This window comes from Rhinopithecus roxellana, chromosome 5, assembly GCF_007565055.1.
Source record: "Rhinopithecus roxellana isolate Shanxi Qingling chromosome 5, ASM756505v1, whole genome shotgun sequence".
NCBI lineage: Eukaryota > Metazoa > Chordata > Mammalia > Primates > Cercopithecidae > Rhinopithecus > Rhinopithecus roxellana.
Genome location: NC_044553.1, coordinates 38,858,167 through 38,881,510, shown reverse-complemented (window position 1 = coordinate 38,881,510; position 23,344 = coordinate 38,858,167). Strand labels below are relative to the sequence as shown.

Below are 23,344 nucleotides of genomic sequence, written 5' to 3'. Positions count from 1 at the left end.
AGGAAGTGTTAAGAGCAGGGCGAAATTGTTAGTAAATCCAGCAAATCCTATACCCATTTACCTGGATCCTTTTTATGTCACTGGGCCTAATAAAAAGCCAGCTAAAAAGAGCAGCCAAAAAAGCAGATGGCTCCTCCAAAGCTATGAGACTTTGAGAAAATGTGAATTTATTTCAACTCCCCAAAGGGAACTGCTAGTGGAAACGACATCCTGTAATAGACATACTCTGCAAGGTGCTTTGGTACCTGGCATGTCTTGAAAACAGAACCCACTTAATTCTTCAGGGAGTGCTTGTGTGGATGAGACAGTGGAGGAAGGGTGAGTTTTAAGGTCAGTCCATTAGAGGCTTTTTCAAAGCAGCATATTCTGATTATAAAATATAAGTCTATGAGGAAATAAGGATTCTGTATACAAAATCTCAGCTTACATACAACTTTACTTTCAGATAGTTTTTACGGGAAGAAAGCTATGTTTTAACCACTTGTAAAAGGTTAACTACTGCAAATTCAGCACTTTGTAATAACCCTTGGGTCAAAAAATTTTAATCACAGAATTAGAAGTGTTTTAAGCTATATTATGTTTTCTGAAACAGTTGAAAGACTCCTGGATCTTTTGCCATTTTTACAGGCTGCTATAAATGCGCTTGATGGCCTCAGCTTCTTCCTTGTCAAGGATGCCTTTCTCCACATAAGCATCAGCTTGTTGGTTGATGAAATCTCTCATCTTCGAAAGGTCATAATCTGGAAAATATTATTACAGCATCATGAACAAAGATCAGGAAAGGCCAACCCCATTACAGTGATTACCATTAACTAGAAACATTTTATATGATAACACAATTACCATTCTCCATTTTTCACATTGGGAGACATTTTAATTGGTGGCATTTGTGCAGTACTTTGCAGTATAAAATAATGTTTACATGTATTATCTCATCTGCTCTTCATCACAACCCTGTGAGATGTTCAGGTGGGTCATACCATCCCCATTTGACCAAACAGGAAATAGGCTCATGACCAGGGCTTTGCAAACTTTAATGTTTATACCAAACACCTGGGGCTATTGGGAAACAGCAGAGTCATATTCAGTAGGTCTGGGGTGAGGATCCAGGTTATGCATTTTAAACGGCTGTCAGGTGATACCAATGCTGTTGGTCCAGGAACCACACTTGAGGGTTAAGTGCCTTGTTCAAGGTCACATAGGTAGTAGAAGTTATGATCAGTACCGGGTGTTCTGACTTCCTGACTTAACACTAGGTTTAAGTCCCTGTTGATGTGACAAATCACTTTTTTTTTTTTCAAATTAAGAGTTACTTTGTTTCATGCTATTTGAATTGTATGTAAGGAGCAAAAAGTCAAACTGTAAACTCTTTTTGGTTCCTCTGTCCTACTTAAACAAACAAACAAAATCTGTATAAATTGTCAAAACACCCACCAAAAATAAAGATTTCCAGGTAAGAAGGCTGCCTATGACACCTTTCTGAAGGTTTTAAAAACCCCCATTTTCTCTTGATCCTTTAAATATTAAGCAATTATAGCTGTAAATGACTAGAGAGAACCCTGCTTTCTGTTCATTGGTAAGGAGGAGAGAAAGGGGAGAGTGGGTATAAAAGGTTGGTTTAGCAGCCACCCTTAGCGAGCCTGAATGCAGTCTGAGCCTGGGTCACTTGGGTATCCTTAAGCTCCTATGAGAAAGGAAAACGAACCATGAAGGACCTCTCTACAATCACTAAGTGAGTGAGGCTTAGACAGGGCTTATTTCCTCTCCGGCAAGCAGGACATCTGCTCCCTGTTAGGGCACAGCCACGAGGATTGAAAGAGAAATCCCAGCACTGAGCACTTTACAGCCATCACCTTAATTGCTCCCCACAAAACCCCATTAGGTTATACCCTATGACTTTCTTTCTTTTCTTTCTTTCCTTCCTTCCTTCCTTCCTTCCTTCCTTCCTTCCTTCCTTCCTTCCTTCCTTCCTTCCTTCCTTTCCTTCCACCCATCCATCATCTAACTATCTATATACGTTTTTGTCCATGATTCCTGGCTTATAACTCTCATAGCCCTTGTTTCAGCCCTTTGTCATAAAGTTGGGGCACTCTGGGCCTGAGAAGAAGGCCTCAGGAAGAAGAATCATTCTCTGACCTTCCCTCCTTTCACCCAGCCAAGGAAGGACTCTAACCTGATTGTGGGTTATAAGACCCTTGATCCATAGAGGGTCCTGCCCTGTACCCTGGAGGAAGGAATGCTGCACAGAGAGGTCAAAAAGAATCTAAAGAGACAGGCCTTACTGGGTTTAGACCATGCCCTTTTTGTCCAATCACATTCCTACTTGGTTGCCAATCATGTCCATCCAATGAAGTCTCCATGAAAGGCCCAAGAGGACAGGGTTCAGGGGCTTCCAGATAGGTGAACACGTGGAGGCTGACAGGAAAGTGAACAAAAACTCATTCACATGCTGGAAGGTTAGTGCACCCCAGCTCCACAAGGATGGAAGCTCCTGCACTCTAGACTCTTCCAGACCTTGCCCTATGTATCTCTTCATCTGGTTTTTTATTTGTATCCTTTAAAATATCCTTTTAATAAGCCAGTAAATGCATTTCTCTGAATTCTAGCAATCTTTTTCTTCTTTTTTTAGACAGGGTCTCACTCTTTTACCCAGGCTGGATGCAGTGGTATGATCATGGCTCACTGCAGCCTTGGACTTCTGGGCTCAAGTGATCCTCCTGCCTCAGCCTCCTAAGTAGCTTGGGACTACAAGCGTGCACCACCACACCTAGCTAATTCTTTTTTTTTTTTTTTTTTTTGAGATGGAGTCTCGCTCTGTCGCCAAGGCTAGAGTGCAGTGGCGCTCTTGGCTCACTGTAAGCTCTGCCTCCCAGGTTCACTCCATTCTCCTGCCTCAGCCTCCCAAGCAGTTGGGACTACATGCACGTGCCACTAGCCCAGCTAATTTTTGTATTTTTAGTAGAGATGGAGGTTCACCATATTGGCCAGGATGGTCTCTAACTCCTGACCTCGTAATCCACCTGCCTCGGCCTCCCAAAGTGCTGGGATTACAGGTGTGAGCCACTGCACCTGGCCCACCTGGCGAATTTTTAAATTTTCTGTGGAGATGGGGTATCGCTATTTTGACCAGGCTGGTCTCAAACTCATGGCCTCAAGTGATCCTCCCACCTTGGCCTCCCAAAGTGCTGGGATTACAGGTGTGAGCCACCACACCAGATCCACTCTAGCAAATTAACTGAACCCTAAGAGGAGGCTGTGGAAACCGAAACTTGCAGCCAGTCAGCCAGCTGTTCCAGAGGCCTGGACATGCAACTGGTGGGAAGGAGTGGGCACTCCTTTGGGACTGTGCCCTCACCCTGTGATGTCTGAGGCTGTCTCTAGGTAGATAGTGTTGGAATTGAATTGGCAGACACCCAGCTGGTGTTGGCTGCAGAATTGATTGCTTGCTTGGTGGTGGGGAGAAACCCCTACACATTTGGTCACAGAAGTCTTCTGTGTTGATTGTTGTGTTGAGTGAGAGAATAGGAAAAAGCATGTTGAGGGTTGTTTTTTTTGATACTCATGGGTAAGCATTAGTATCTTCATTTCGGAGATGAAGAAACAGAAAAGAGGGGGTAGGTCACTTGTTCAGGTAGTGGTAGAGTCAGGTTCTGAATGCTGGTCATTGATTGACCATTCCGTAGCCTTGCAGTACTGACTATAAAACATCTAACAGGTACAAAGCAAATGTTCAATAAATGCTCCCTTTTGTTTTTGTTTTTCACTTTTCCCATTCTCTCAGGCATGAAGTAGAGAACGAAGCTGAACATACATTTTGTGGGCACTGCACCTAAGGCGATGATTCCTTTATTCCTGACCCTTAGGGCACAAAGGGCACTTCTTGTTCATTACTGGTTCATTAATGCTGGCTCTGCAGAATAGGCTGCAGTGTCAACATCTTTTTTTTTTTTTTTTTTTTTGAGACGGAGTCTCACTCTGTCCCCCAGGCTGGAGTGCAGTGGCCGGATCTCAGCTCACTGCAAGCTCCGCCTCCCGGGTTTACGCCATTCTCCTGCCTCAGCCTCCTGGGTAGCTGGGACTACAGGAGCCCGCCATCTCGCCCAGCTAGGTTTTTTTTTTTTTTTTGTATTTTTTAGTAGAGGCGGGGTTTCACCATGTTAGCCAGGATGTTCTCGATCTCCTGACCTCGTGATCCGCCCGTCTCGGCCTCCCAAAGTGCTGGGATTACAGGCTTGAGTCACCGCGCCCGGCCAACATCTTTAATGGAATAAAAGGCAGACTCAAGCTAAGAGTATGCTGAAAATACCTCTTCTCCCTCTGTGCTGTATCTCAGAGGTTTGCAAACTTGGCTGCACGCTGGAATAACCTGGAGAGTTGAAAAAATACTGATGCCAGAGCTCTGTTCCCAGAATTTCTGATTTAGTGATGCTGCAGCGCAACCTGGGCAGTGGGATATTTAAGAAGTTCCCCAGTGATTTGGATGCACTTTAAAGTTTGAGAAGCATTACTTGTTTCTTTGGAAGGCATCACTTTGCAACTGCTCTGGCCAGATACCTGGGAATCATATCAGAATCCTCCTTCTCCATATAGCTCTCGAGTTCCTCCCTTCCTTTTTATTTCCTCTGTTGTCCCCTGGTTTACAGCCCTATATTTCTGCTCCAGATCTCTGTCTTGCCTCCTTATCTCTCTCCTGCCTTCTGGGGTCTTATTTTTTCAATCTGTAGTCACACTGCTGCCAGATGGATTTCTCAATTCTTAACCGAATTAGGCCCCAATTTAGGCTCTCTTGGCTAAGATCAACCGCCTCTGAAGGGTGTACAAACATCTTCCTGACATGGCCTCTGCCCACTTCCCAACCCTGTCTGCTGCTCTTCTCCACAAACATCCAGTGTTCCTGGGGACATGAATGGCTCCAGTTCCTAGAACAACCCCTCTCCTTGGTCCCTTTATATCTTGGTACCTAGTGTTCCCTCTGCCTCCATCTCTCCTCACTTGGCAGATTCATTCTTAACTTTCCAGGAAGGGCTTTCTTGTGGCCCTTCTCTCAACTGTCTCTGTCCTAGTACGAAGATCCACCCCATCTTCTTGCCTCCTTGGCAGTAACACACCTATCCATAACATCACAGAGCAGGACCAACCATAGCTCTAATGACGCTGTGCACTCCTTGGGCGGGGCATCTCTGGCACTTAGAACAGGGCCTGATTCTGTGTGTGCTTTATGTAAGTGAGTGACTGCTTTTGTGACTGCAGGGTGCATGAAATATGTGCTCAGAAAATGCCTTTGTTTAAAGTACTCCAAGAAAAGGGGGCTAGATAAAACAAGACCGGCAGCATTTGGTAATTATTGAAGAAGGGTATTGAAGACACGGGGATCCATTATACTATTAGTTCTATGTTCGCTTGACATTTTTCATAATAAAATGTAAAACAAAAGAAAACGTCTTTGCTTGAAAGGCTAATTTGAATAATAAGAGAAATGGAGGTTCTGTTCCCCTCTGCATCTGAGAGGTGACTTCAGTCTTTTTGGGGCTCTGCAGGGAGACTTTGGCACAGTCCATTTGATTGTGGGAATTTTTACATAGAAAGACCCCCTGACAAATGGGTGAAGTTTGCAATGTACAGCCACACCCGGTCCTACCTTCTTTATTTCCTTTTTTGTCATGTTTCTTCAACCATTCAATATTTTTTCTGATGGCTTCCAAATAGGCTTCCGTTTTTCCTGGAAGAGGTAAGAGAACTAAATCAAACACTCAGAAAATATCACGACATCTCATTTTAGAGACCACACTTATATTCAAAACCACAAATATTAGACGTATGCAGCACTTGCAAGGTTGTTTCCCTAACTAGGCAATGTACCTATTTGCATGTGCATATGTGTGTTTGTGTGTTGAGGGGTTTTAGGTCAAGGAGAGCAGGTGGGGATGAGGTTCCAGGAGGAAGAATCAAGTTGGTAAGTGTCAAGGGGCATGATTCCCACACACAAATAAATCCACCTTGATGTCCTGGCAGAGAAGAGTTTTGATTTGGTTTACTAGACAGATGGGCCCCTAGATTAGTTCATTTCTGGGTAGGGATGATTCTTCCAAACTGAGGAGCATCATCAGGCCAAGGACTTGAATGAGAGTGGCAGATACTTAAAGAGTCCATCACTTCAGTTAAAAGTCCAAATGTGTGGCTTTATGTAAGCAGCTCTAAGTCTTCTGCCCAATTCTGGCAGGGGGCGGGTAAAAACTTAAGACAAAAAGGCGACCAGTGCTTCACTTCAAGGTTTGGATGGCAAACCTTAGAACTGGTTCTAAGGCCAGGTGCAGTGGCTCAAGCCTGTAATCCCAGCACTTTGGGAGGCCGAGATGGGCGGATCACGAGGTCAGTAGATCGAGACCATCCTGGCTAACATGGTGAAACCCCGTCTCTACTAAAAATAAAAAAAAAAAACAAAAACAAAAAAAAAAAATAGCCGGGCGAGGTGGTGGGCTCCTGTAGTCCCAGCTACTCAGGAGGCTGAGGCAGGAGAATGGCGTGAACCCGGGAGGCGGAGCTTGCAGTGAGCTGAGATCCGGCCACTGTACTCCAGCCTGGGCGACAGAGCAAGACTCTGTCTCAAAAAAAAAAAAAAAAGAACTGGTTCTAATCAAACTCCCCAGGATGTAAACACTGTTCAAAGGGCCTCAAGTGTGGCACAAGAACACCAGGCATCACTCATGCACCTACTCTGTGATGCCCTTTACCCGCACTTATGTCTGCAAGTGGATATTACCATCCACTGAGAGGTGAGGAATCTGGGGCTCAGAGAGGCGAAGTGAGTAGGCTAAGGCTACACAGGAAATAACAGCTGGCATTTGGACTCTGATCTGCTTAGTTTCCGTTACCTGCATTATCTGCAGGATAAGACCTCACCTTCAGACATGGACAGTAATGTTGCTTTGTTCTGTATCAAAAAAATCAGCCATTCTCTTAACCAGGTGAGGCCCTAAAGCTTGAGAGGTCCTAAAGCTTAGGGAGTCAGCACCAAGAAACCAGGTCTCTAGAAAGTACCAGATAGCCTACAAAAAGAGGCTTTCAAAGTCCAGGGCCTCTGCAGAAGCAATAGATGCAGAGCTCAGTGTGGTGACCACCCCATTCTGAGCCGCATCTGAGCCCTGTTACCTCTACTCTACCGCACAGTCCTCTTGGTTTAGCTACCTGTATTGTGTGCTTATCATGTGCTGAGGACTGCTTTATGCTCCAAAATGCACTGTCTCATTTATTCTTCATGACAAGTTTTTGAGGCAGTCCTATTATCATCCCCATTTCACAGATGAAGAAACTGAAGCACAGAGACATAAAGTCGTAATCACATGGCTAAAAAGTAGCAGAGCCAGGCTTGAACCTGGGTACCTCCAACTACTGTCCGTGTACAATAATACTGCCTTAAGAGTTGACCATGTTCCAATTGCCCCCACTGCATTTACCTAAGTGACTTTCTGAGCATCTTTCTTCCTGATCTTGAAGCCTACTCTTGCCTTACCACTGAAGATCTGTGTCATCTGGTTCCCAAAGAAGCACAGAGTCTCCTACGCAAAAAGGGGTAAATGGACACCAGAAGAGATCCATAATTTTTAGTCCTTAGTTGCTTCAATAGTTGGTGTAGAAACTGCCTTGATTTCAGCAGTCTGGGAGGCTGAGGAGGGAGGATTGCTTGAGGCCAGGGGTTCAAGACCAGCCTGCACAACATTGTAAGACCCTATCTCTACTAATAAATAGATACATAAATAATTATTTTAAAAATGCAATGTTTTCTATTTCATATTAATTCAGTTAGATAAGGCATTTTGAACAAGGAGAGAAATCTTAGTGTAGACCATTTCTAAACAATGCAACTTCATTATTTTAAAGAGTTTAAATCAAATTACTGATCCCCATAGGGCTCGCTTTAATGAATAATTTGTCATTCGCACATTAGGTCGTTAGGACTTCTGAAACTTTTGAGTATGTCTGAAAATAGTCTTGTTCTTTAAATAATTTTAAGCATTTTTTCTACTATCTTCTCTGATATCAATATCATGATGTTAGAGCTTATTTGGGATAAGGAAAACCACAGCTTGGTCTGTTTAAACACTGCATTAAAAATTCCAAATTAGAAGAGTAAAAACAAACGAAGTTTTCACCATAGTGGGGCAGACATTGCCCACTCTCATGCCTCCCTCTTCATAGCTAGCTAATAGAGCAGCCCTCAACTGATGATGGATGAAATGGGTAGATCAATGCATCACCTTTTTTGATCCTCAGGCATGTTCTACTGTTTCCCAGAAGTTTTCAACAGGATTGAGCTCCAGTTGCCGATGTTGAAGTTTGGTCATTATCACACCTTATATTGGCCTCTTTCCCTTCGTGCTCATGTACCTACCCTGCAGTGGTGCTTCCTGGGGTCACTTCCCAATGAAGCTACTTCACCTCAAATCCTTCTCTTAGTGCATGCCTTGGAGGGAACTCAACATAAGACAGTTTGAAATAGAGGCCTTGACCAGGCTCTGTGGCTCACACCTGTGATCCCAGCACTTTGGGAGGCTGGGGTGGGTGGATGGCTTGAACTCAAGAGTTTGAGACCAGCCTGGACAACATGGAAAAACCCCATGTCTACCAAAAAAAAAAAAAAAAAAAAAAAAGTAGCCAGGCGTGGTGTTGTGCATCTGTAGTCCCAGCTATTAGGAGGCTGAGGTGGGAGGTGGACTGCTTAAGCCCAGGAGGTGGGGGTTGCAGTGAGCCAAGATTGCACCACTGCACTCCAGCCTGGGCAACACAGCCAGATTCTGCCTCAAAAGAAAAATAAATTAAAGGTCTCGGCATTACTGCATTAGGCTGCTTTCTGTTCAGGAACCCACTACCTATAAAAATGGTATGGAATTTTAAACAGTATTTAATGTATGAAAAGCTATTTTATTCACTATATTGATATTATCAACTCACAACAGAGAATGCATTTACTATAGCTTAAAGAAAATTGGACTGCAATTCTAGTAAGACTAGTATCTTAGGGATCATAACATATGATTAGGACAGTTTCCCTAATTTATAACAGAACACCCCATCATTCTCATCCACTTTCATGCTTTATTTTTATCCATCAGAAGGTGACTACTTATCACCTTCTACTGTAGCATATAATTTATTAAGTTTACTGTCTTCCTCCCTTAGAAATATGTTGTTTGCTGATGTACCCTCTTGCCTAGAACAAGGACTGACAGAGAGTAAGCTCTCAAGAAATGTTTGTCAATGAGTAAATGGATGAAGGCTTTCTATACAGAAGCCAAATTGCAATTAGAAGATTGCCCAGTGAGCATGGAATCCAAACTAGGAAACTACGTCTTAAAAAACCATATAAATGGCATAGATTTATCTCTGCCCTTTTTTTTTTTTTAGTGACAATGAATGATTTATTTGAAAGACTTGAAATGTAATGGATTCTAAACTTAAATGACAGCTATATCAGAACATTTAAAACACAAGTGTGATAGGTATACTATATCCATTTGTCATTCTTCATAGAATTCTATTAATTAAATATCATTGTTCTCGTTTTATTCATGAAGAAACTAAGGCTCAGAGAGGTTAAATGACATGCCCAAGGCGACATAGCTAAGTGAGGGTCTGATATGGTTGGGTTGTGTCCCCACCCAAATCGCATCTTGAATTGTCGTTCCCATAATCCCCATGTGTCATGGGAGGGACCCAGTAGGAGGTAATTGAATCATGGGGGCGGTTACTCCCATGCTGCTGTTCTTGTAATAGTGAGTGAGTTCTCACAAGATCAAATGGTTATGTAAGGGGCTTTTCCCCATTTGCTCAGCACTTCTCCTTCCTACCGTCATGTGAAGGAGAATGTATTTGTTTCCCCTTCCACCATGATTATAAGTTTCCTGAGGCCTCCTCAGGAACTGTGAGTCAATTAAACCTTTTTCCTTTACAAATTACCCAGTCTCAGGTATGTATTTATTAGCAGCATGAGAGGGAACTAATACAGGGTCAGAGCCTGGTTTTGAACCAAAATAAATATGGAGTCTTTAATGACTGGGGCTGGGTCAAATTCACCTTTTAGACTAGAGAAATTGAGTGCCTGCTGTTGTTGTTAAACTGGCTGACAAGGCAGTGGTTTTCAAACTTTGATGCACATTAAAATCACTTAGTGAAAAATTTTAAAGGCCCAATGTCCAAATTATTCCTCAGACCAATTAAATCAGAATATCTGGGAATAGGGACCAAACATTTGTACTTTTTAATGATCCCGAGGTGGCTCCAATGTGCAGCAAAGTTTGGGAACCACTGCCACCAGTTTTAAGACCTCCACACGCTTACAAGAGCATTGGCAACAATGGGAATCATATCAGGTACTCTTTTGCTCTTGGAGCAAAGCAGCTGGCTCATATTGACTTTTCTCTTTGCAGGAGCTGTAAAGCAAATCTTCTATTTACACAGTATGCACTGAAAACCTTATGAGAGTCGACTTTGGAAAGCTGGACTATTTTTTTCCTCAATTTATTTCATCTTCCTTTGGAAAAAAAATAGCTCATGGCTGAGGTAATAGAGTACAAGCCTTAAAACATACGCTGAAGCAGATGGGAAAAGGGCCAGAATCAAGATGCAGCCTTGTTTTTCTGGCTGTTCTGGTTTTTAACACTGTGAGAAAAATATCTTTTCTAAACATGAATTTGTCCTTACTCTGCTATGCTGTCCTGACTGTCTCCCTCTGGGGAAAGTGTATAAATCAATAAGGTTGGCTTATTGCATACTGCCTGTACTAAAGACATTAGGTTTTGTAAAAGAGTGTTTATAAAAATTAACGTTTGATATAATACTTAAAATTATGCCAAGATTACATGACTGCACTTTTGAACTGGATGAGGCAAAGCAACTGATACTGATGCATGGGAGCTGACACAGGCCACAGAGCTGTGAGATTCAAGATTCTGCATAATGATGACATTTTACATGCCCATTAGATGCAGCATGGAAGACTGGAAGAGCACTAGAAGAAGAGTTGGAAAACATGGGTTCAAAGCCAGCTCCACCACTCTGGCCATGAGATCTTGAGCAAGTCGCTCATCTTCTGGGCCTTGTTTTACTGGTTTGTAAATCAAGGGGTGAATGCTAAAAAGGAGACTCATGATTTGTACATATAGAAAGAAATTCCCTTTTGTTGTCCTTGAAAAATCCATGTTGATATATAGCTCTCCCAAGCCAACTTGGGACTTCCTCACCCACTTGCTGACTCCCAGGGGAGAATATTGGACTCATTATTTTTGGACATTTCTAGCAGAATCCCCAGAGACTTGAAGGGAGGCATGAATTCTCTTATGTTGCTTAAAAAATAAGTGTATCCACATGAATTAGGCAACTTATTACCAATTTATTAAACAGGCTAACTTTTCTGGCTCCTGTAAAAAAGATATGACGATGATAGGACATTTAAGTGAAAGTTATCTTAGAGATCACCTTTTCCAACCTAATTTTATTGTCCAGCCATAAACTTAAATGATAGCACTGGAGTGAGTTTATGGGTATTATAATGCTTATCTCATCCCTTGGATGATTAAAAAAAAAAAGACTTTCAGAGACCTACAGAACAGATGTGAATGAGTAAACATCCAACTGGCAAAAAGAGCCACACTTAGATTATGAAATAAAGTTTGAAAGCAGTTTTCTTTGGTCTTCAGAGAGCAATTTACTTGAAAAGTTAAGCAACTTTATAGATTTGGTTGAAGTTAGAATAAATTATAATTTATTAGTATATCCATAAAAATTTAGGAATAATTATTGAATCAGTCAGACAACTAGACCGACATTGAAAAACACTATTCTTTTTTTATTTTTTTATTTTTTATTTTTTTTGAGACAGAGTCTCACTCTGTCACCCAGGCTGGAGTGCTGTGGCCGGATCTCAGCTCACTGCAAGCTCTGCCTCCCGGGTTCACGCCATTCTCCTGCCTCAGCCTCCCGGGTAGCTGGGACTACAGGCGCTGCCACCTCGCCCGGCTAGTTTTTTGTAGTTTTTAATAGAGACGGGGTTTCACCATGTTAGCCAGGATGGTCTCGATCTCCTGACCTCGTGATCTGCCCGTCTCGGCCTCCCAAAGTGCTGGGATTACAGGCTTGAGTCACTGCGCCCGGCCAAAAAACACTATTCTTAATGTGGGTCCCTGTGGAAACCGTAGTTTAAATAGTTTAAACTATTTTCAAAGGTGAATGTATCATTTTTCATTATTGATAATTAAGTTGGATGTTTTTTACATTAAGCTGGAAATGAGATGCATAGAAACATGCTTTGTAAACTGAAACATGATATAAATGTAGAGTATTATTATTACTTATATTCTTCACAGAAACCAGTTCATACTAGGCATGGTTGCTGTGGTTAGATGGGGCTATCACCTCACACACTGCAAGGCCAAAACAGACTCCCCACAGATACTACTGCCAATGTGTTCTTCTTATAATTGTTTCCGTAAGTGGTTTTAGCTGGACCATTACCTCATCCTTTATTCTACTCTGTAACGTCCTCCAACTTTCTGTCCTGAAGGGATCCTGTTCTATATATGTCTGGCTCATCAATAAGTGGGATATGTGTGCATGTATGTGGCCTGTGTTGCACTTGCCAGCATATGGGTTAAGGACTATTCTTGGGCCATTTCAAAGCTTGCTTGAGTCCTCAAAGGCAGGAATTGGTTCTTATATTCCTTCTGTAGCTGCTTCCTAGGCACAGCATTAGGCATGCCATTGGAATAAGTGTTTATTTCTTGCTGAATAACTGTCCCAGAAAACCCAGTCAACCCTGCCTCCACTCAGATGGATGATTTTCTTTTTCTACCTAGAGACAATGGGTGTTTTCTCACTGGGTTTCATAACAGAGAAGCAAAATAGCCCTTGAGAAAAATGCAATAAAACAATTACGAACACAAAGATATATGTCGGTATGTCCTTTTGGGGATTAATTACATTTTTTTCTTAGAAATTGTTAGTCCTTGGCTTAAACTTAGTTGGTGTTTTCTAAACTGTGTTAGAGTCAGTTGTCCTTATCCCAGAGTAATGGGGTCAAGGGCAACATGAATAAATTACATCTCTGAACAATAGCAGAGGGACTAATTTTAACCCCAAATTCCTGCCTTCTTTTTAATGTTTTAGGAGAGCCATTGCAAAGAATAACCCTAGGCTGGGCGTGGTGGCTCACACCTGCAATCCCAGTACTTTGGTAGGCTGAATGGATTGGGTGGATCACCTGACGTCAAGAGTTTGAGACCAGCCTGGCCAACACGGTGAAACCCCATCTCTACTAAAAATACAAAAATTAGCTGGGGGTGGTGGCACATGCCTGTAATCCCAGCTACTTGGGAGGCTGAGGCAGGAGAATTGCTTGAACCTGGACGGCGGCAGTTGCAGCGAGCAGATATCGCACCATTGCACTCCCCCTGCCTGGGTGACAGAGCAAGACTCTGTCTTAGGAGATAAAAAAAAAAAAAGTAAATGGATAGAGTTTTAGTCTATTCTGTTCCTCTCTCCCCATTACTATCTGATGGAAATCCTAATGAAGAAGGAAATCCACTCTCATCATTAGTCTCCAAACACTCACATCCTAAATAGGCTATAGTGGACTACTGAGAATCATCTCCTTTATATTCATTTTTTACATAATGTTTTCTTAAAAAGAAGCCAAACAGATCTGTCAGCTCGCATTCCTATAGCCCTGTGCACAGCGATAGAAGGTGGTGTTTAAAGCACTGAGAATGTTACCCCAGCAAGTCAAAGGATGTCGCCTATGGCTCGCTGGGTTCTAGGGAAATATGATTGCTATACATGGGCCACTTCCAGAGGGGATGATTGAGGCATGTTGGGTTTCTGTTGAGCTGAGCTGTAATGCTCTATGCTGCCCAATTCCTGGTTCTCTGTCTCAGGTCACAGGCCACTCTTTTCTTGGTTAGCTATTTTAAAAAATTTACCATTCATCCTCCACCTCACATCTGTTAGGATAAAAAAAAAAAATCCAGAAATAAAAAATCTAGGCAAGGATGTAGAGAAACTGGAACTCTTGCACACTATTGGTAGAAATTTAAAATGGTGCAGCTGCTACAGAAAACAGTATGGTGGTTCCTCAAAAAATTAAAAATAGAATTCGCATATGATCCAGCAATTCCACTTCTGGATATATACCCAAAAGAACTGAAAGAAGGAGTTCAAAGAGACATTTGTATACTCATATATATATATATCCGTATTACTCACAACAGCCAAGAGGTAGAAGCAACCCAAGTGTCCATAGACAAATAAATAGATGAAATGTGGCATATACATACAGTGAAGTTTGGTCATTATCACACCTACTCTGTGATGCCCTTTACCTGCACTTATGTCTGCAAGTGGATATTACCATCCACTGAGAGGTGAGGAATCTGGGGCTCAGAGAGGCGAAGTGAGTAGGCTAAGGCTACACAGGAAATAACAGCTGGCATTTGGACTCTAATCTGCTTAGTTTCCGCTACCTGCATTATCTGCAGGATAAGACCTCACCTTCAGACATGGGCAGTAATGTTGCTTTGTTCTGTATCAAAGAAATCAGCCATTCTCTTAACCAGGTGAGGCCCTAAAGCTTGAGAGGTCCTGCACCCTGCAGTCACAAAAGCAGTCACTCACTTACGTAAAACATCCAACTTCATTATCAATGATGAAAAATGATACATTCACCTTTGAAAATAGTTTAAACTATTTAAACTATTTATTCAGCCTTAAAAAAGGAAGAAAATTCCAACATGGATGAACATGGAGGACATGATGCTGAGTTACATACGCCAGTTGCAAAAGGAAAAATGCTATATGATTCCACTTATATGAGGTCACTAGAATAGTCAAATCCATAGAGACAGGAAATAGAACGGTTATTGCCATGGAGTGGGCAGAGCGGGAATGGAAAAGTGTTGTTTAATTGGTACAGAGTTTCGATTTTGCAAGGTGAAAAGAGCTCTGGAGATGGATGGTAGTGACGGTATGAAAACAATGTGAATGTACTTAGTGCCTCAAAACTGTACAGTTAAAAATAGTTAAGATGGTAAATTTTATGTTATGTACATTTTACCACAATTTCAAAAAGATACATATATATATTTTAAAAAGAGTTTACCACCCATCCAGAGTGACTTAGGGTTAAATGGAAATATCAAAGCAGCCTGATTGGTCTACAGGGTCCCCAGACATAGCATACATATCATCAGTTCTGCCTGCTCTTGCTCAGGACAAGCATTATTAATTGATCATTACAGCTTTCCTTTTTTTTTTTTTTTTTTCTTTTTTTTTGAGACGGAGTCTTGCTCTGTCGCCCGGGCTGGAGTGCAGTGGCCGGATCTCAGCTCACTGCAAGCTCCGCCTCCCGGGTTCACGCCATTCTCCTGCCTCAGCCTCCCGAGTAGCTGGGACTACAGGCACCCGCCAGGTCGCCCGGCTAGTTTTTTGTATTTTTAGTAGAGACGGGGTTTCACCATGTTAGCCAGGATGGTCTTGATCTCCTGACCTCGTGATCCGCCCGTCTCGGCCTCCCAAAGTGCTGGGATTACAGGCTTGAGCCACCGCGCCCGGCGATCATTACAGCTTTCTTTCTTCCTGAACCCAGATGAAATATCATAAACTTTCACAACATGGGCCACTACCAAACAATTGGAGTGGACACGTCAGCTATGTCAATGTAGGAAAAAAATATAGGAAAATGTACAATGTAGGAAATGTAAAATGTAGGAAAATATAAAATGTAGGAAAAAATTGTGATGGTCTATGAAATCCATGCTAGAGAAGAGGAGGATACAAAAATATAAAAATGTATAAGATAGGAAAAATCAACACAAACTTGATACATTAAGGAAAAATTATATTTTTCAGTGCTGTCTCAAAAAAGTCCCAATGGCTGAAATAGAAGCAGCATCTTTCGCCACTATTACCACTCATTTGAACCCGTATAACCCAGGTTTGGGTGTCCAATTCTACAAGTCTTTTCTACAAAAAGGAACCAGAACTCCTTCAAGGAGAATTGATTTCAAGTCTTGGGAAAGGAAAATTCAGAGTGGGTGTAGAATATCCCATTGTTGCTAGAAAGCAAAGACGATGTACTACAAGGACTAAAGAGGAATTTAGGGAGCCCCCACTGCCCAAGCTACACCAATTTAGGCATAAAGTGTTACAAAGGTAGTAGTAATATAAAAGGGAAATAGTTTGTAATTTTATTGGTATTATTGAGTTTCAAGGTATTGAATACATAGCTAGTTTGTTTCTCTTCTACTTCATACACAGACATTAAGCATGGGTCTATTATTAAGGGTGATTAGGAACCTGCTTCTATTTGTGTTAGCAGGAGATACTGGGTGGGGAACCTTTAAGTGGGCCAGTCGCTTCAAAATCAAGAGCTATACCATGAGCAAGATTGGTCCTTGTGATCTCATATCATATCATAACAAGGAATAAGAAAAAGTCTACCTATTCATTGCCACTGATGGTTATACATAATCAATGAAAATCCCTTTTCAGAGAGTCCAGTGGTACGTTTTCAGATGATAAATTAGCTGGGTTCCTCCACCACCTCCCCCAAGAGAGCACTGACCCACTCCCTCAGCTCCTAAAGAATAAACTCTGTAGATGAACCTACTAATGAGACATTAATCTCGCTGTGTCACCCAGGCTGAAGTACAGTGGTGCAGCCTCCACCTCCTGAGTTCAAGTGATAAGACATAAATAAGGTTCCAATTATATCAAAGATGTCAATATATCATAATGACAGAAAAATAAGTTAGGTTCAAACCATTTGTTCACAACTTCTGTTAAAGACATTGAGTTTCAGAAAAATAATATCTATCTGAGACATAGAGATGTAAATTTCCATGATGTAATTAGCACAACTTTGTAACAAGGGGACTGGAACCATGAACTATACAACTAGATCCCACATTCAGACCTGAAATCAAAGGCATAACAATTTAGAACTTATAACCTCATCGAGTCTTTTTCTTTGGGGGTATGGTAAAGTTTCTAAAATCCTAGGAAGATGGCCGGGCACGGTGGCTCACATCTGTAATCCCAGCACTTTGGGAGGGTGAGGCAGGGGGATCACTTGAGGTCAGGAGTTCAAGACCAACTTGATGAAACCCCATCTTTACTAAAAATACAAAAAATTAGAGGGCATGGTAGTGCGTGCCTGTAATCCCAGCTACTTGGCAGGCTGAGGCAGAAGAATCACTTGAACCCAGGAGGTGGAGGTTGCAGTGAGCTGAGATCGCGTCACTGCACTCCAGCCTGGGCACCAGAGGGAGACTTCATCGCAAAAAATAAAATAATAAATCCTAACAAGATGTAAATTACATTATATATTTCATAGATATATTTATACTATTTAGGGAAATTTGATATATTGAATTTGTTATTTTTATCAAGTCCTTAAAAGTGTTTAAAGTTACAATCACTGGTTAAATCATTTTAAAATTTTGCTTTGTTAAATTTAATTTTTTTTTTTTTGAGACAGAGCCTTGCTGTATCACCTAGGCTGTAGTATAGAGGTGCAGCCTCCACGTCCTGAACTCAAGAGATCCTCCTACCTCAGCCTCCTGAGCAGCTAAAACTACAGGCATGCACCACCATACCTGACTAATTTTTGCATTTTTTGTAGAAATGAGGTTTTTCCATGATGCCCAGGCTGGTCTCAAACCCTCAGCTCAAGCAATCCAAACTGCTGGGATTACAGGCATGAGCCACTGCGCCTGGTCAAATTCATAAATTTTGATGATCTTTTTGAATAAGTAGTATGTGATTATTTAGAGGAGTATTCAGTAAGTTTAAAAATATTGCTCAATAAATTCATAAGATTATAAATTACACATTAAACAATGCACTAATGGTCATACACATTCCTCTCCAAACAGCAAAGTCCATCGAACACTAAAGACTATCAAAAGATGAAAGCAGTTTGCCATCCCAGGAAACTCAAGACCTTTAAAAAAGATTGCTATTCAAATAAAGATACCACACGCCAAGCCTGTTCTATACAGATTGTGTCAATTTCTCAGATGTGATGGAGCTTGCTCTTTGGATCACCCTACCTTGTGTGGTGAAAGCTTTTGTTTCCCAATTTTATTGCTAACCTAGAGCTGTCAATTCCATACCTTTGGGTTCATCTGTCTTTCCTCCTGGGTTGGAGTTATCATCTTTTGTGGAATCCTTCAAGGTTCCATATTCCTTTTCCATCTTAGCTGCTTCTTCCTTGGTACTGTCTGTTTCTTCATGACTCTTCTCTGATGGTACTGTAATCAGATTGAGCATTGTTGTCATAGGCCTATTTCCTATCCATTAATTGGTTGCTAAAGTAGAAATCAACTTTATTGACAAAGTACAGTTTGAGGTCAGATCATATTTTGAGTTGAATGGGATCTTAGTGCTTATCTAATCCAACCCTCTAACCCCATATCACAGAAGAGCAAATTGAGGCCCAGAAAGGGGAGAGATATGTCTAAAGTCATCCCGTGAGTTGACTTTAGACATATCGCCCCTACCCCACTCCAGCTTTCTGAATTCTGATTTGGTAATTTTTCCTTTCTGCCACACCGTGCCATTAGAGGGCATATATTCTTTGTCTTACTTTAATCAGTGTAGGTGATCAAGCCAGGATATGTCAGGTTCTGAAGTATATTTGGTGGGTCTTGATTGCAAATGATAATAACTCTATAGCTGCCCAATCTCTCCTTGACATTGCATTTTTGAAGGACAGTCTATTACTCAGAGTCACACCTAAGGATCTGGGGCTATGGCAGGACTTCTTTCCTTCTGCTCCTTTCTTCACACTCCTTTACCCCAGGAACCCTAAATTCAAAGAAGAGACTTGAACTCTTGCTGTCAAAAGAGAATAACTCTTGCTCCCTTCTCACTTTAAAATAACCATACTTCCATGTAGTAATCCTTTGCTGAATTAAAAACCATAAAACGTAAAGTAGGTAACCATTTGAAAACAATTGTAATGCATTTCTGTAGCCAATAAAATATTTGGAACCTCAAGCAGTCTAACAGTAAACTTTTAAAATAATAAGTGTTTTTTTATTGTAGAAAAATAGGAAGAGGCCGGGCGCGGTGGCTCAAGCCTGTAATCCCAGCACTTTGGGAGGCCGAGACGGGCAGATCACGAGGTCAGGAGATCGAGACCATCCTGGCTAACACAGTGAAACCCCGTCTCTACTAAAAAATACAAAAAACTAGCCGGGCGAGGTGGCGGGTGCCTGTAGTCCCAGCTACTTGGGAGGCTGAGGCAGGAGAATGGTGTAAACCCAGGAGGCGGAGCTTGCAGTGAGCTGAGATCCGGCCACTGCACTCCAGCCTGGGCGGCAGAGCGAGACTCCGTCTCAAAAAAAATAAAAAAAGAAAAAAAAGAAAAATAGGAAGAAAAGAAAGAAATCAGTTATTGTCTGATATCAAACATCCACTAGTGTGCTGCGGTATATAGAGAGATGCGTATTTTTTTCACAGTTGTGGTACAATTTTATTCTTTGCTTGTGTCATTAACATTATATGGAAGGATGTTTCCAGGTAATTAAAAACTGCTTGAAAACATATTTTAAAGGGCTGTATACTATGCCATCAAGAATATGTACATGATTTCTGTGATAGGGACAAAGAGTCAAAGTATAACAATTTGCAATTTTTGGTTGTCATTAATACTTAAACAAATTTAAAAAAGAATCTGCCATTTGCAAACTTTTCTCTTTTTGTTCCACCCTCCTTCTTGAAACGAAGCTTCTTTCCATAGCTCAGTTCCCTGGGGTTTGATGGGCAGAGTAGGGTGATGGGTGGAGGTATGGAACGGATGAAATCAAGAGCGGTGGTAAAGCGCACTACCCAGGGGCACAGACCATCCCAGGGGAGAGAGAAGACCTGGGAGGCGAGAGCAGGAGGTGGGGCAGTGGGGAGTGAACAGATGACCAGGGACAGTAGTCTGGAGAAGTGGTTATCTAGCGAGAGAAGATACGTAAAGGAGAATTTTAGGACGGATTGCTCAGTTTTGTGATGTAGCCTTTTCCTTTCCACCTAAGATTCCTAGCCACCTCCAAGAATCTTCAGTAAAGAGCTACATTATTTTTCAATGCTTTCTGAGGTCAGATTTATGTGCTGTGATTGGCCACAAAATAACCAAGGTCACATCTAATTAATCCTATGGCTGCATTTCAGCTTTTAACACGTTTCAAAATCTGTAATTTTTTATTAATGTTTATTAAAGTTCATTATTTACTACTCAAAATAGTTATTATTCTAAAGGCTAGAAAAATAGTTAAATAATCGTACCTGGGAAAAGCTTGCTTATATTGTCAGTAGCATTTTTTTCTAGCTTGTTTTTGGTCTGAAGAGCAATCATTTCATCCAAGTTTTCTGAAGGGAGGAAGGAAAGAAATATAATTTTATTCCCTGAGAGATGACATCAAATTTTTACTAAAAATGTTTAAATTGCACCAGAAATATCACAATAGCAACTCCAAAATATTAACACTGCTGGTAAGATGTTTTGACCTGGATTTTATTTCTGAGAATCATAGACTCTCAGGATGGAAAGACATATCATTTGAGATCCTCAAGTTCAGCCTCCTACTCAGCTAATTGCAGAAGTCGCTTCTACATCTCTGTGGCCACTGCTAGAACACTTCTAGGATTGGGAATTAGAGTGGATACTTGGAGTTTGACCTACTCAACACCTTGTGGTAACTGCACCTTGATTTTTCTCTGGGGAACCTACCCCTGTCTCACTCTCAGAACATTTGACTCCACTGGTGCTAGAATAACCTTAGAATGACTAAACAGGATCTTCCATGACTTGGGCTATAATTCAAGGAGGAGCCCAGGACCCTATCCAGGTCAGCGAGACTCAATGGTAGGACCACTGGTAGAAAGAGACTCTCTTTCCACTGAGATTGATGTGCTGTGAGGAGGTGAGACTGGGACTGTCCCAGCCATCTTGTTCCCACAGGGAGCAATCTGTCTGGAATAAATGAAGACACAAAAAGTCAGAGCTGTGAGATGAGATAAGGTCAGTTCCTCACACTGTTGATGGAATTCACAAACCCAAAGCCAGACTACCCCATCACTCCACAGACTTTTCCAGTTATACGCAGCAATAAATTCCTTTTTTGCTTTAGCCAAACAGTTTGATTTCTGTCTTTCAGGGCTTTCACTCATTCATGAGGAAGAAAGCTCTACTGTCAGGTAATCTTAGGGATCATTTCCCTACTTATATTAAGCTGCACTCTGTATCCTTGTCTTTGTTCTAATTCTGCTCTTTGGAGTAGTATCATATTAAGTGTTGCTAGACAGGAGTCTAGACTGTGACTTCCTCAAGGTAGATGATGAATTAGAAACCACACTTTTTGTACTTAGCTATTCAACCAGCCACATAGCTATCTCACTACACTATTTTAGGACGAGCCTTTTCTACCATTCGCGAACAAGCAAGTCTTTGCAATTAGTTTGTAAGAATCTTATTATTACTTTGTATGTTTTCTCCCCAAGTAAACTCCTCTTGCCCTACCCCTATTTTAAGAATATAATTAATATATTCTAATGTGTAATGCATTGCTTTCTTCCTGGATATAGTTGCCATACCTGGCAACATTTGTAATCATGATACACTGTTGAGGTCAGAATAGAAAGGCAGATCACTGCTTGTCACTAGCTCGGATGGGAGGAGAGGAGGCTGGTCAATCGTCTTCTACCCACGCTGCCCTGAGCCCCTGGGGATATAAGGGTGGCTCTCCACGGCAGCAGAAGTCGAAAGCCAATGTGCTTATACAGAAAAATTCTTAAAGACATAACTCAAGCTCTAATTGTAAAAGTTACACATAAACACTTAATACATATATGTATATAAACATGTACATATACATTAATATGTATGTAATACATATATATTTATAAACAATATTTACTTTGCATATGTAAGGAGCAGATATAATGATTTAAAAACACAAACATTTAGAATAAAATTTAAATAGTCTATCATAAAAATAAATAAGTAATTTACTTTAGTCTTCTCTTGTGGAGTATCTAGCCTATTTTCACTGCTTTGCTCCTACAAGCCAATGTTGTCCAATAGAACTTTCTGCAATGATGAGTGTATTCATTTCTGCACTATGCAATACGGTAGCTACTAGCTACATGTGGCAACTGGGCACTTGAAGTGGGCCTGGTGCAACTGAGAAACTAGATTTTAAATTCTGTTTAAGTTACTCTTAATTTAAACAGGAACTTGTGGTTAGTGGTTACCATATTGGGCAGCACAGTTATAAGTGACAGTGGGAATATCTGCCTTGCACATAAGCCTTTGAGGCATTTCTGATTTATTTCCATAGGATAATTGACTAAGTGTGGAATTTCTGACTCACAGAGTATTGATATGAAACAGTTGTTGATATGAAAACAATGTCTTTGATCTACTGTTAAAAAAATAAAGTAGGCCCCAAAGCACTATGTGTAATATGAGCTTATTTTTTGTTGTATAAGAAAAAGAAATGACATAGGTACACACACACACACACACACACACACACACACACACACACACACACAGAATAACATTTGGAAGAATATAAATCAAGATGTTACCAGAGTGTTGATGTTGTGAGTGATTTTCACTTTCTTTTTAGTACTTTTTGCATTGAATGACTTTTAAAAATAAACATGCTCTTTTACAGTCAAGGAAAAAACCAATAAAACTACTTTCATTTAGAAAAAAAATGAGGTTCATCCAGAGTAATTCTGGATAACCCTATCTGATATAGTTTTGATATTTGTTCCCCCAACACTGATGTTGAAATACAGTCCCCCGGCCGGGCGCGGTGGCTCAAGCCTGTAATCCCAGCACTTTGGGAGGCCGAGACGGGCGAATCACGAGGTCAGGAGATCGAGACCATTCTGGCTAACACGGTGAAACCCCGTCTCTACTAAAAATACAAAAACTAGCTGGGCGAGGTGGCGGGCGCCTGTAGTCCCAGCTACTCGGGAGGCTGAGGCAGGAGAATGGCGTAAACCCGGGAGGCGGAGCTTGCAGTGAGCTGAGATCTGGCCACTGCACTCCAGTCCGGGCGACAGAGCGAGACTCCGCCTCAAAAAAAAAAAAAAAAAAAAAAAAAAGAAATACAGTCCCCAATGTTGGAGGTGGGGCCTGATGGGAGGTGATTGGTTCATGGGGGCAATTTCTCATGAATGGCACCATCTTCTTGGTGCTGTCCTCGGATAGTGAGTGAATTCTCACGAGATCTGATTGTTTAAAAGTGTGTGGCACCTCCCCCACCCTTGCCTTTGCTTTCACACTGTG

At 41.4% G+C, this 23,344-nt stretch overlaps 1 protein-coding gene across 1 annotated transcript in view; it reads right to left on the bottom strand.

Annotated features, from left to right (window-relative positions):
- Positions 1–416: 416 nt before the first annotated feature.
- SCG3 (secretogranin III) overlaps positions 417–23,344 on the bottom strand; it is a 38,729-nt gene continuing 15,801 nt past the window's right edge. The window contains exons 9-12 of the mRNA XM_010361402.2: positions 20,326–20,409; positions 18,162–18,299; positions 5,639–5,719; positions 417–740 (exon numbers count right to left, since the gene is read on the bottom strand). Coding sequence (XP_010359704.2) covers positions 622–740; positions 5,639–5,719; positions 18,162–18,299; positions 20,326–20,409 — 422 coding nt within the window. The 3' untranslated portion in view covers positions 417–621. The remainder of the gene's footprint in view (positions 741–5,638; positions 5,720–18,161; positions 18,300–20,325; positions 20,410–23,344) is intronic.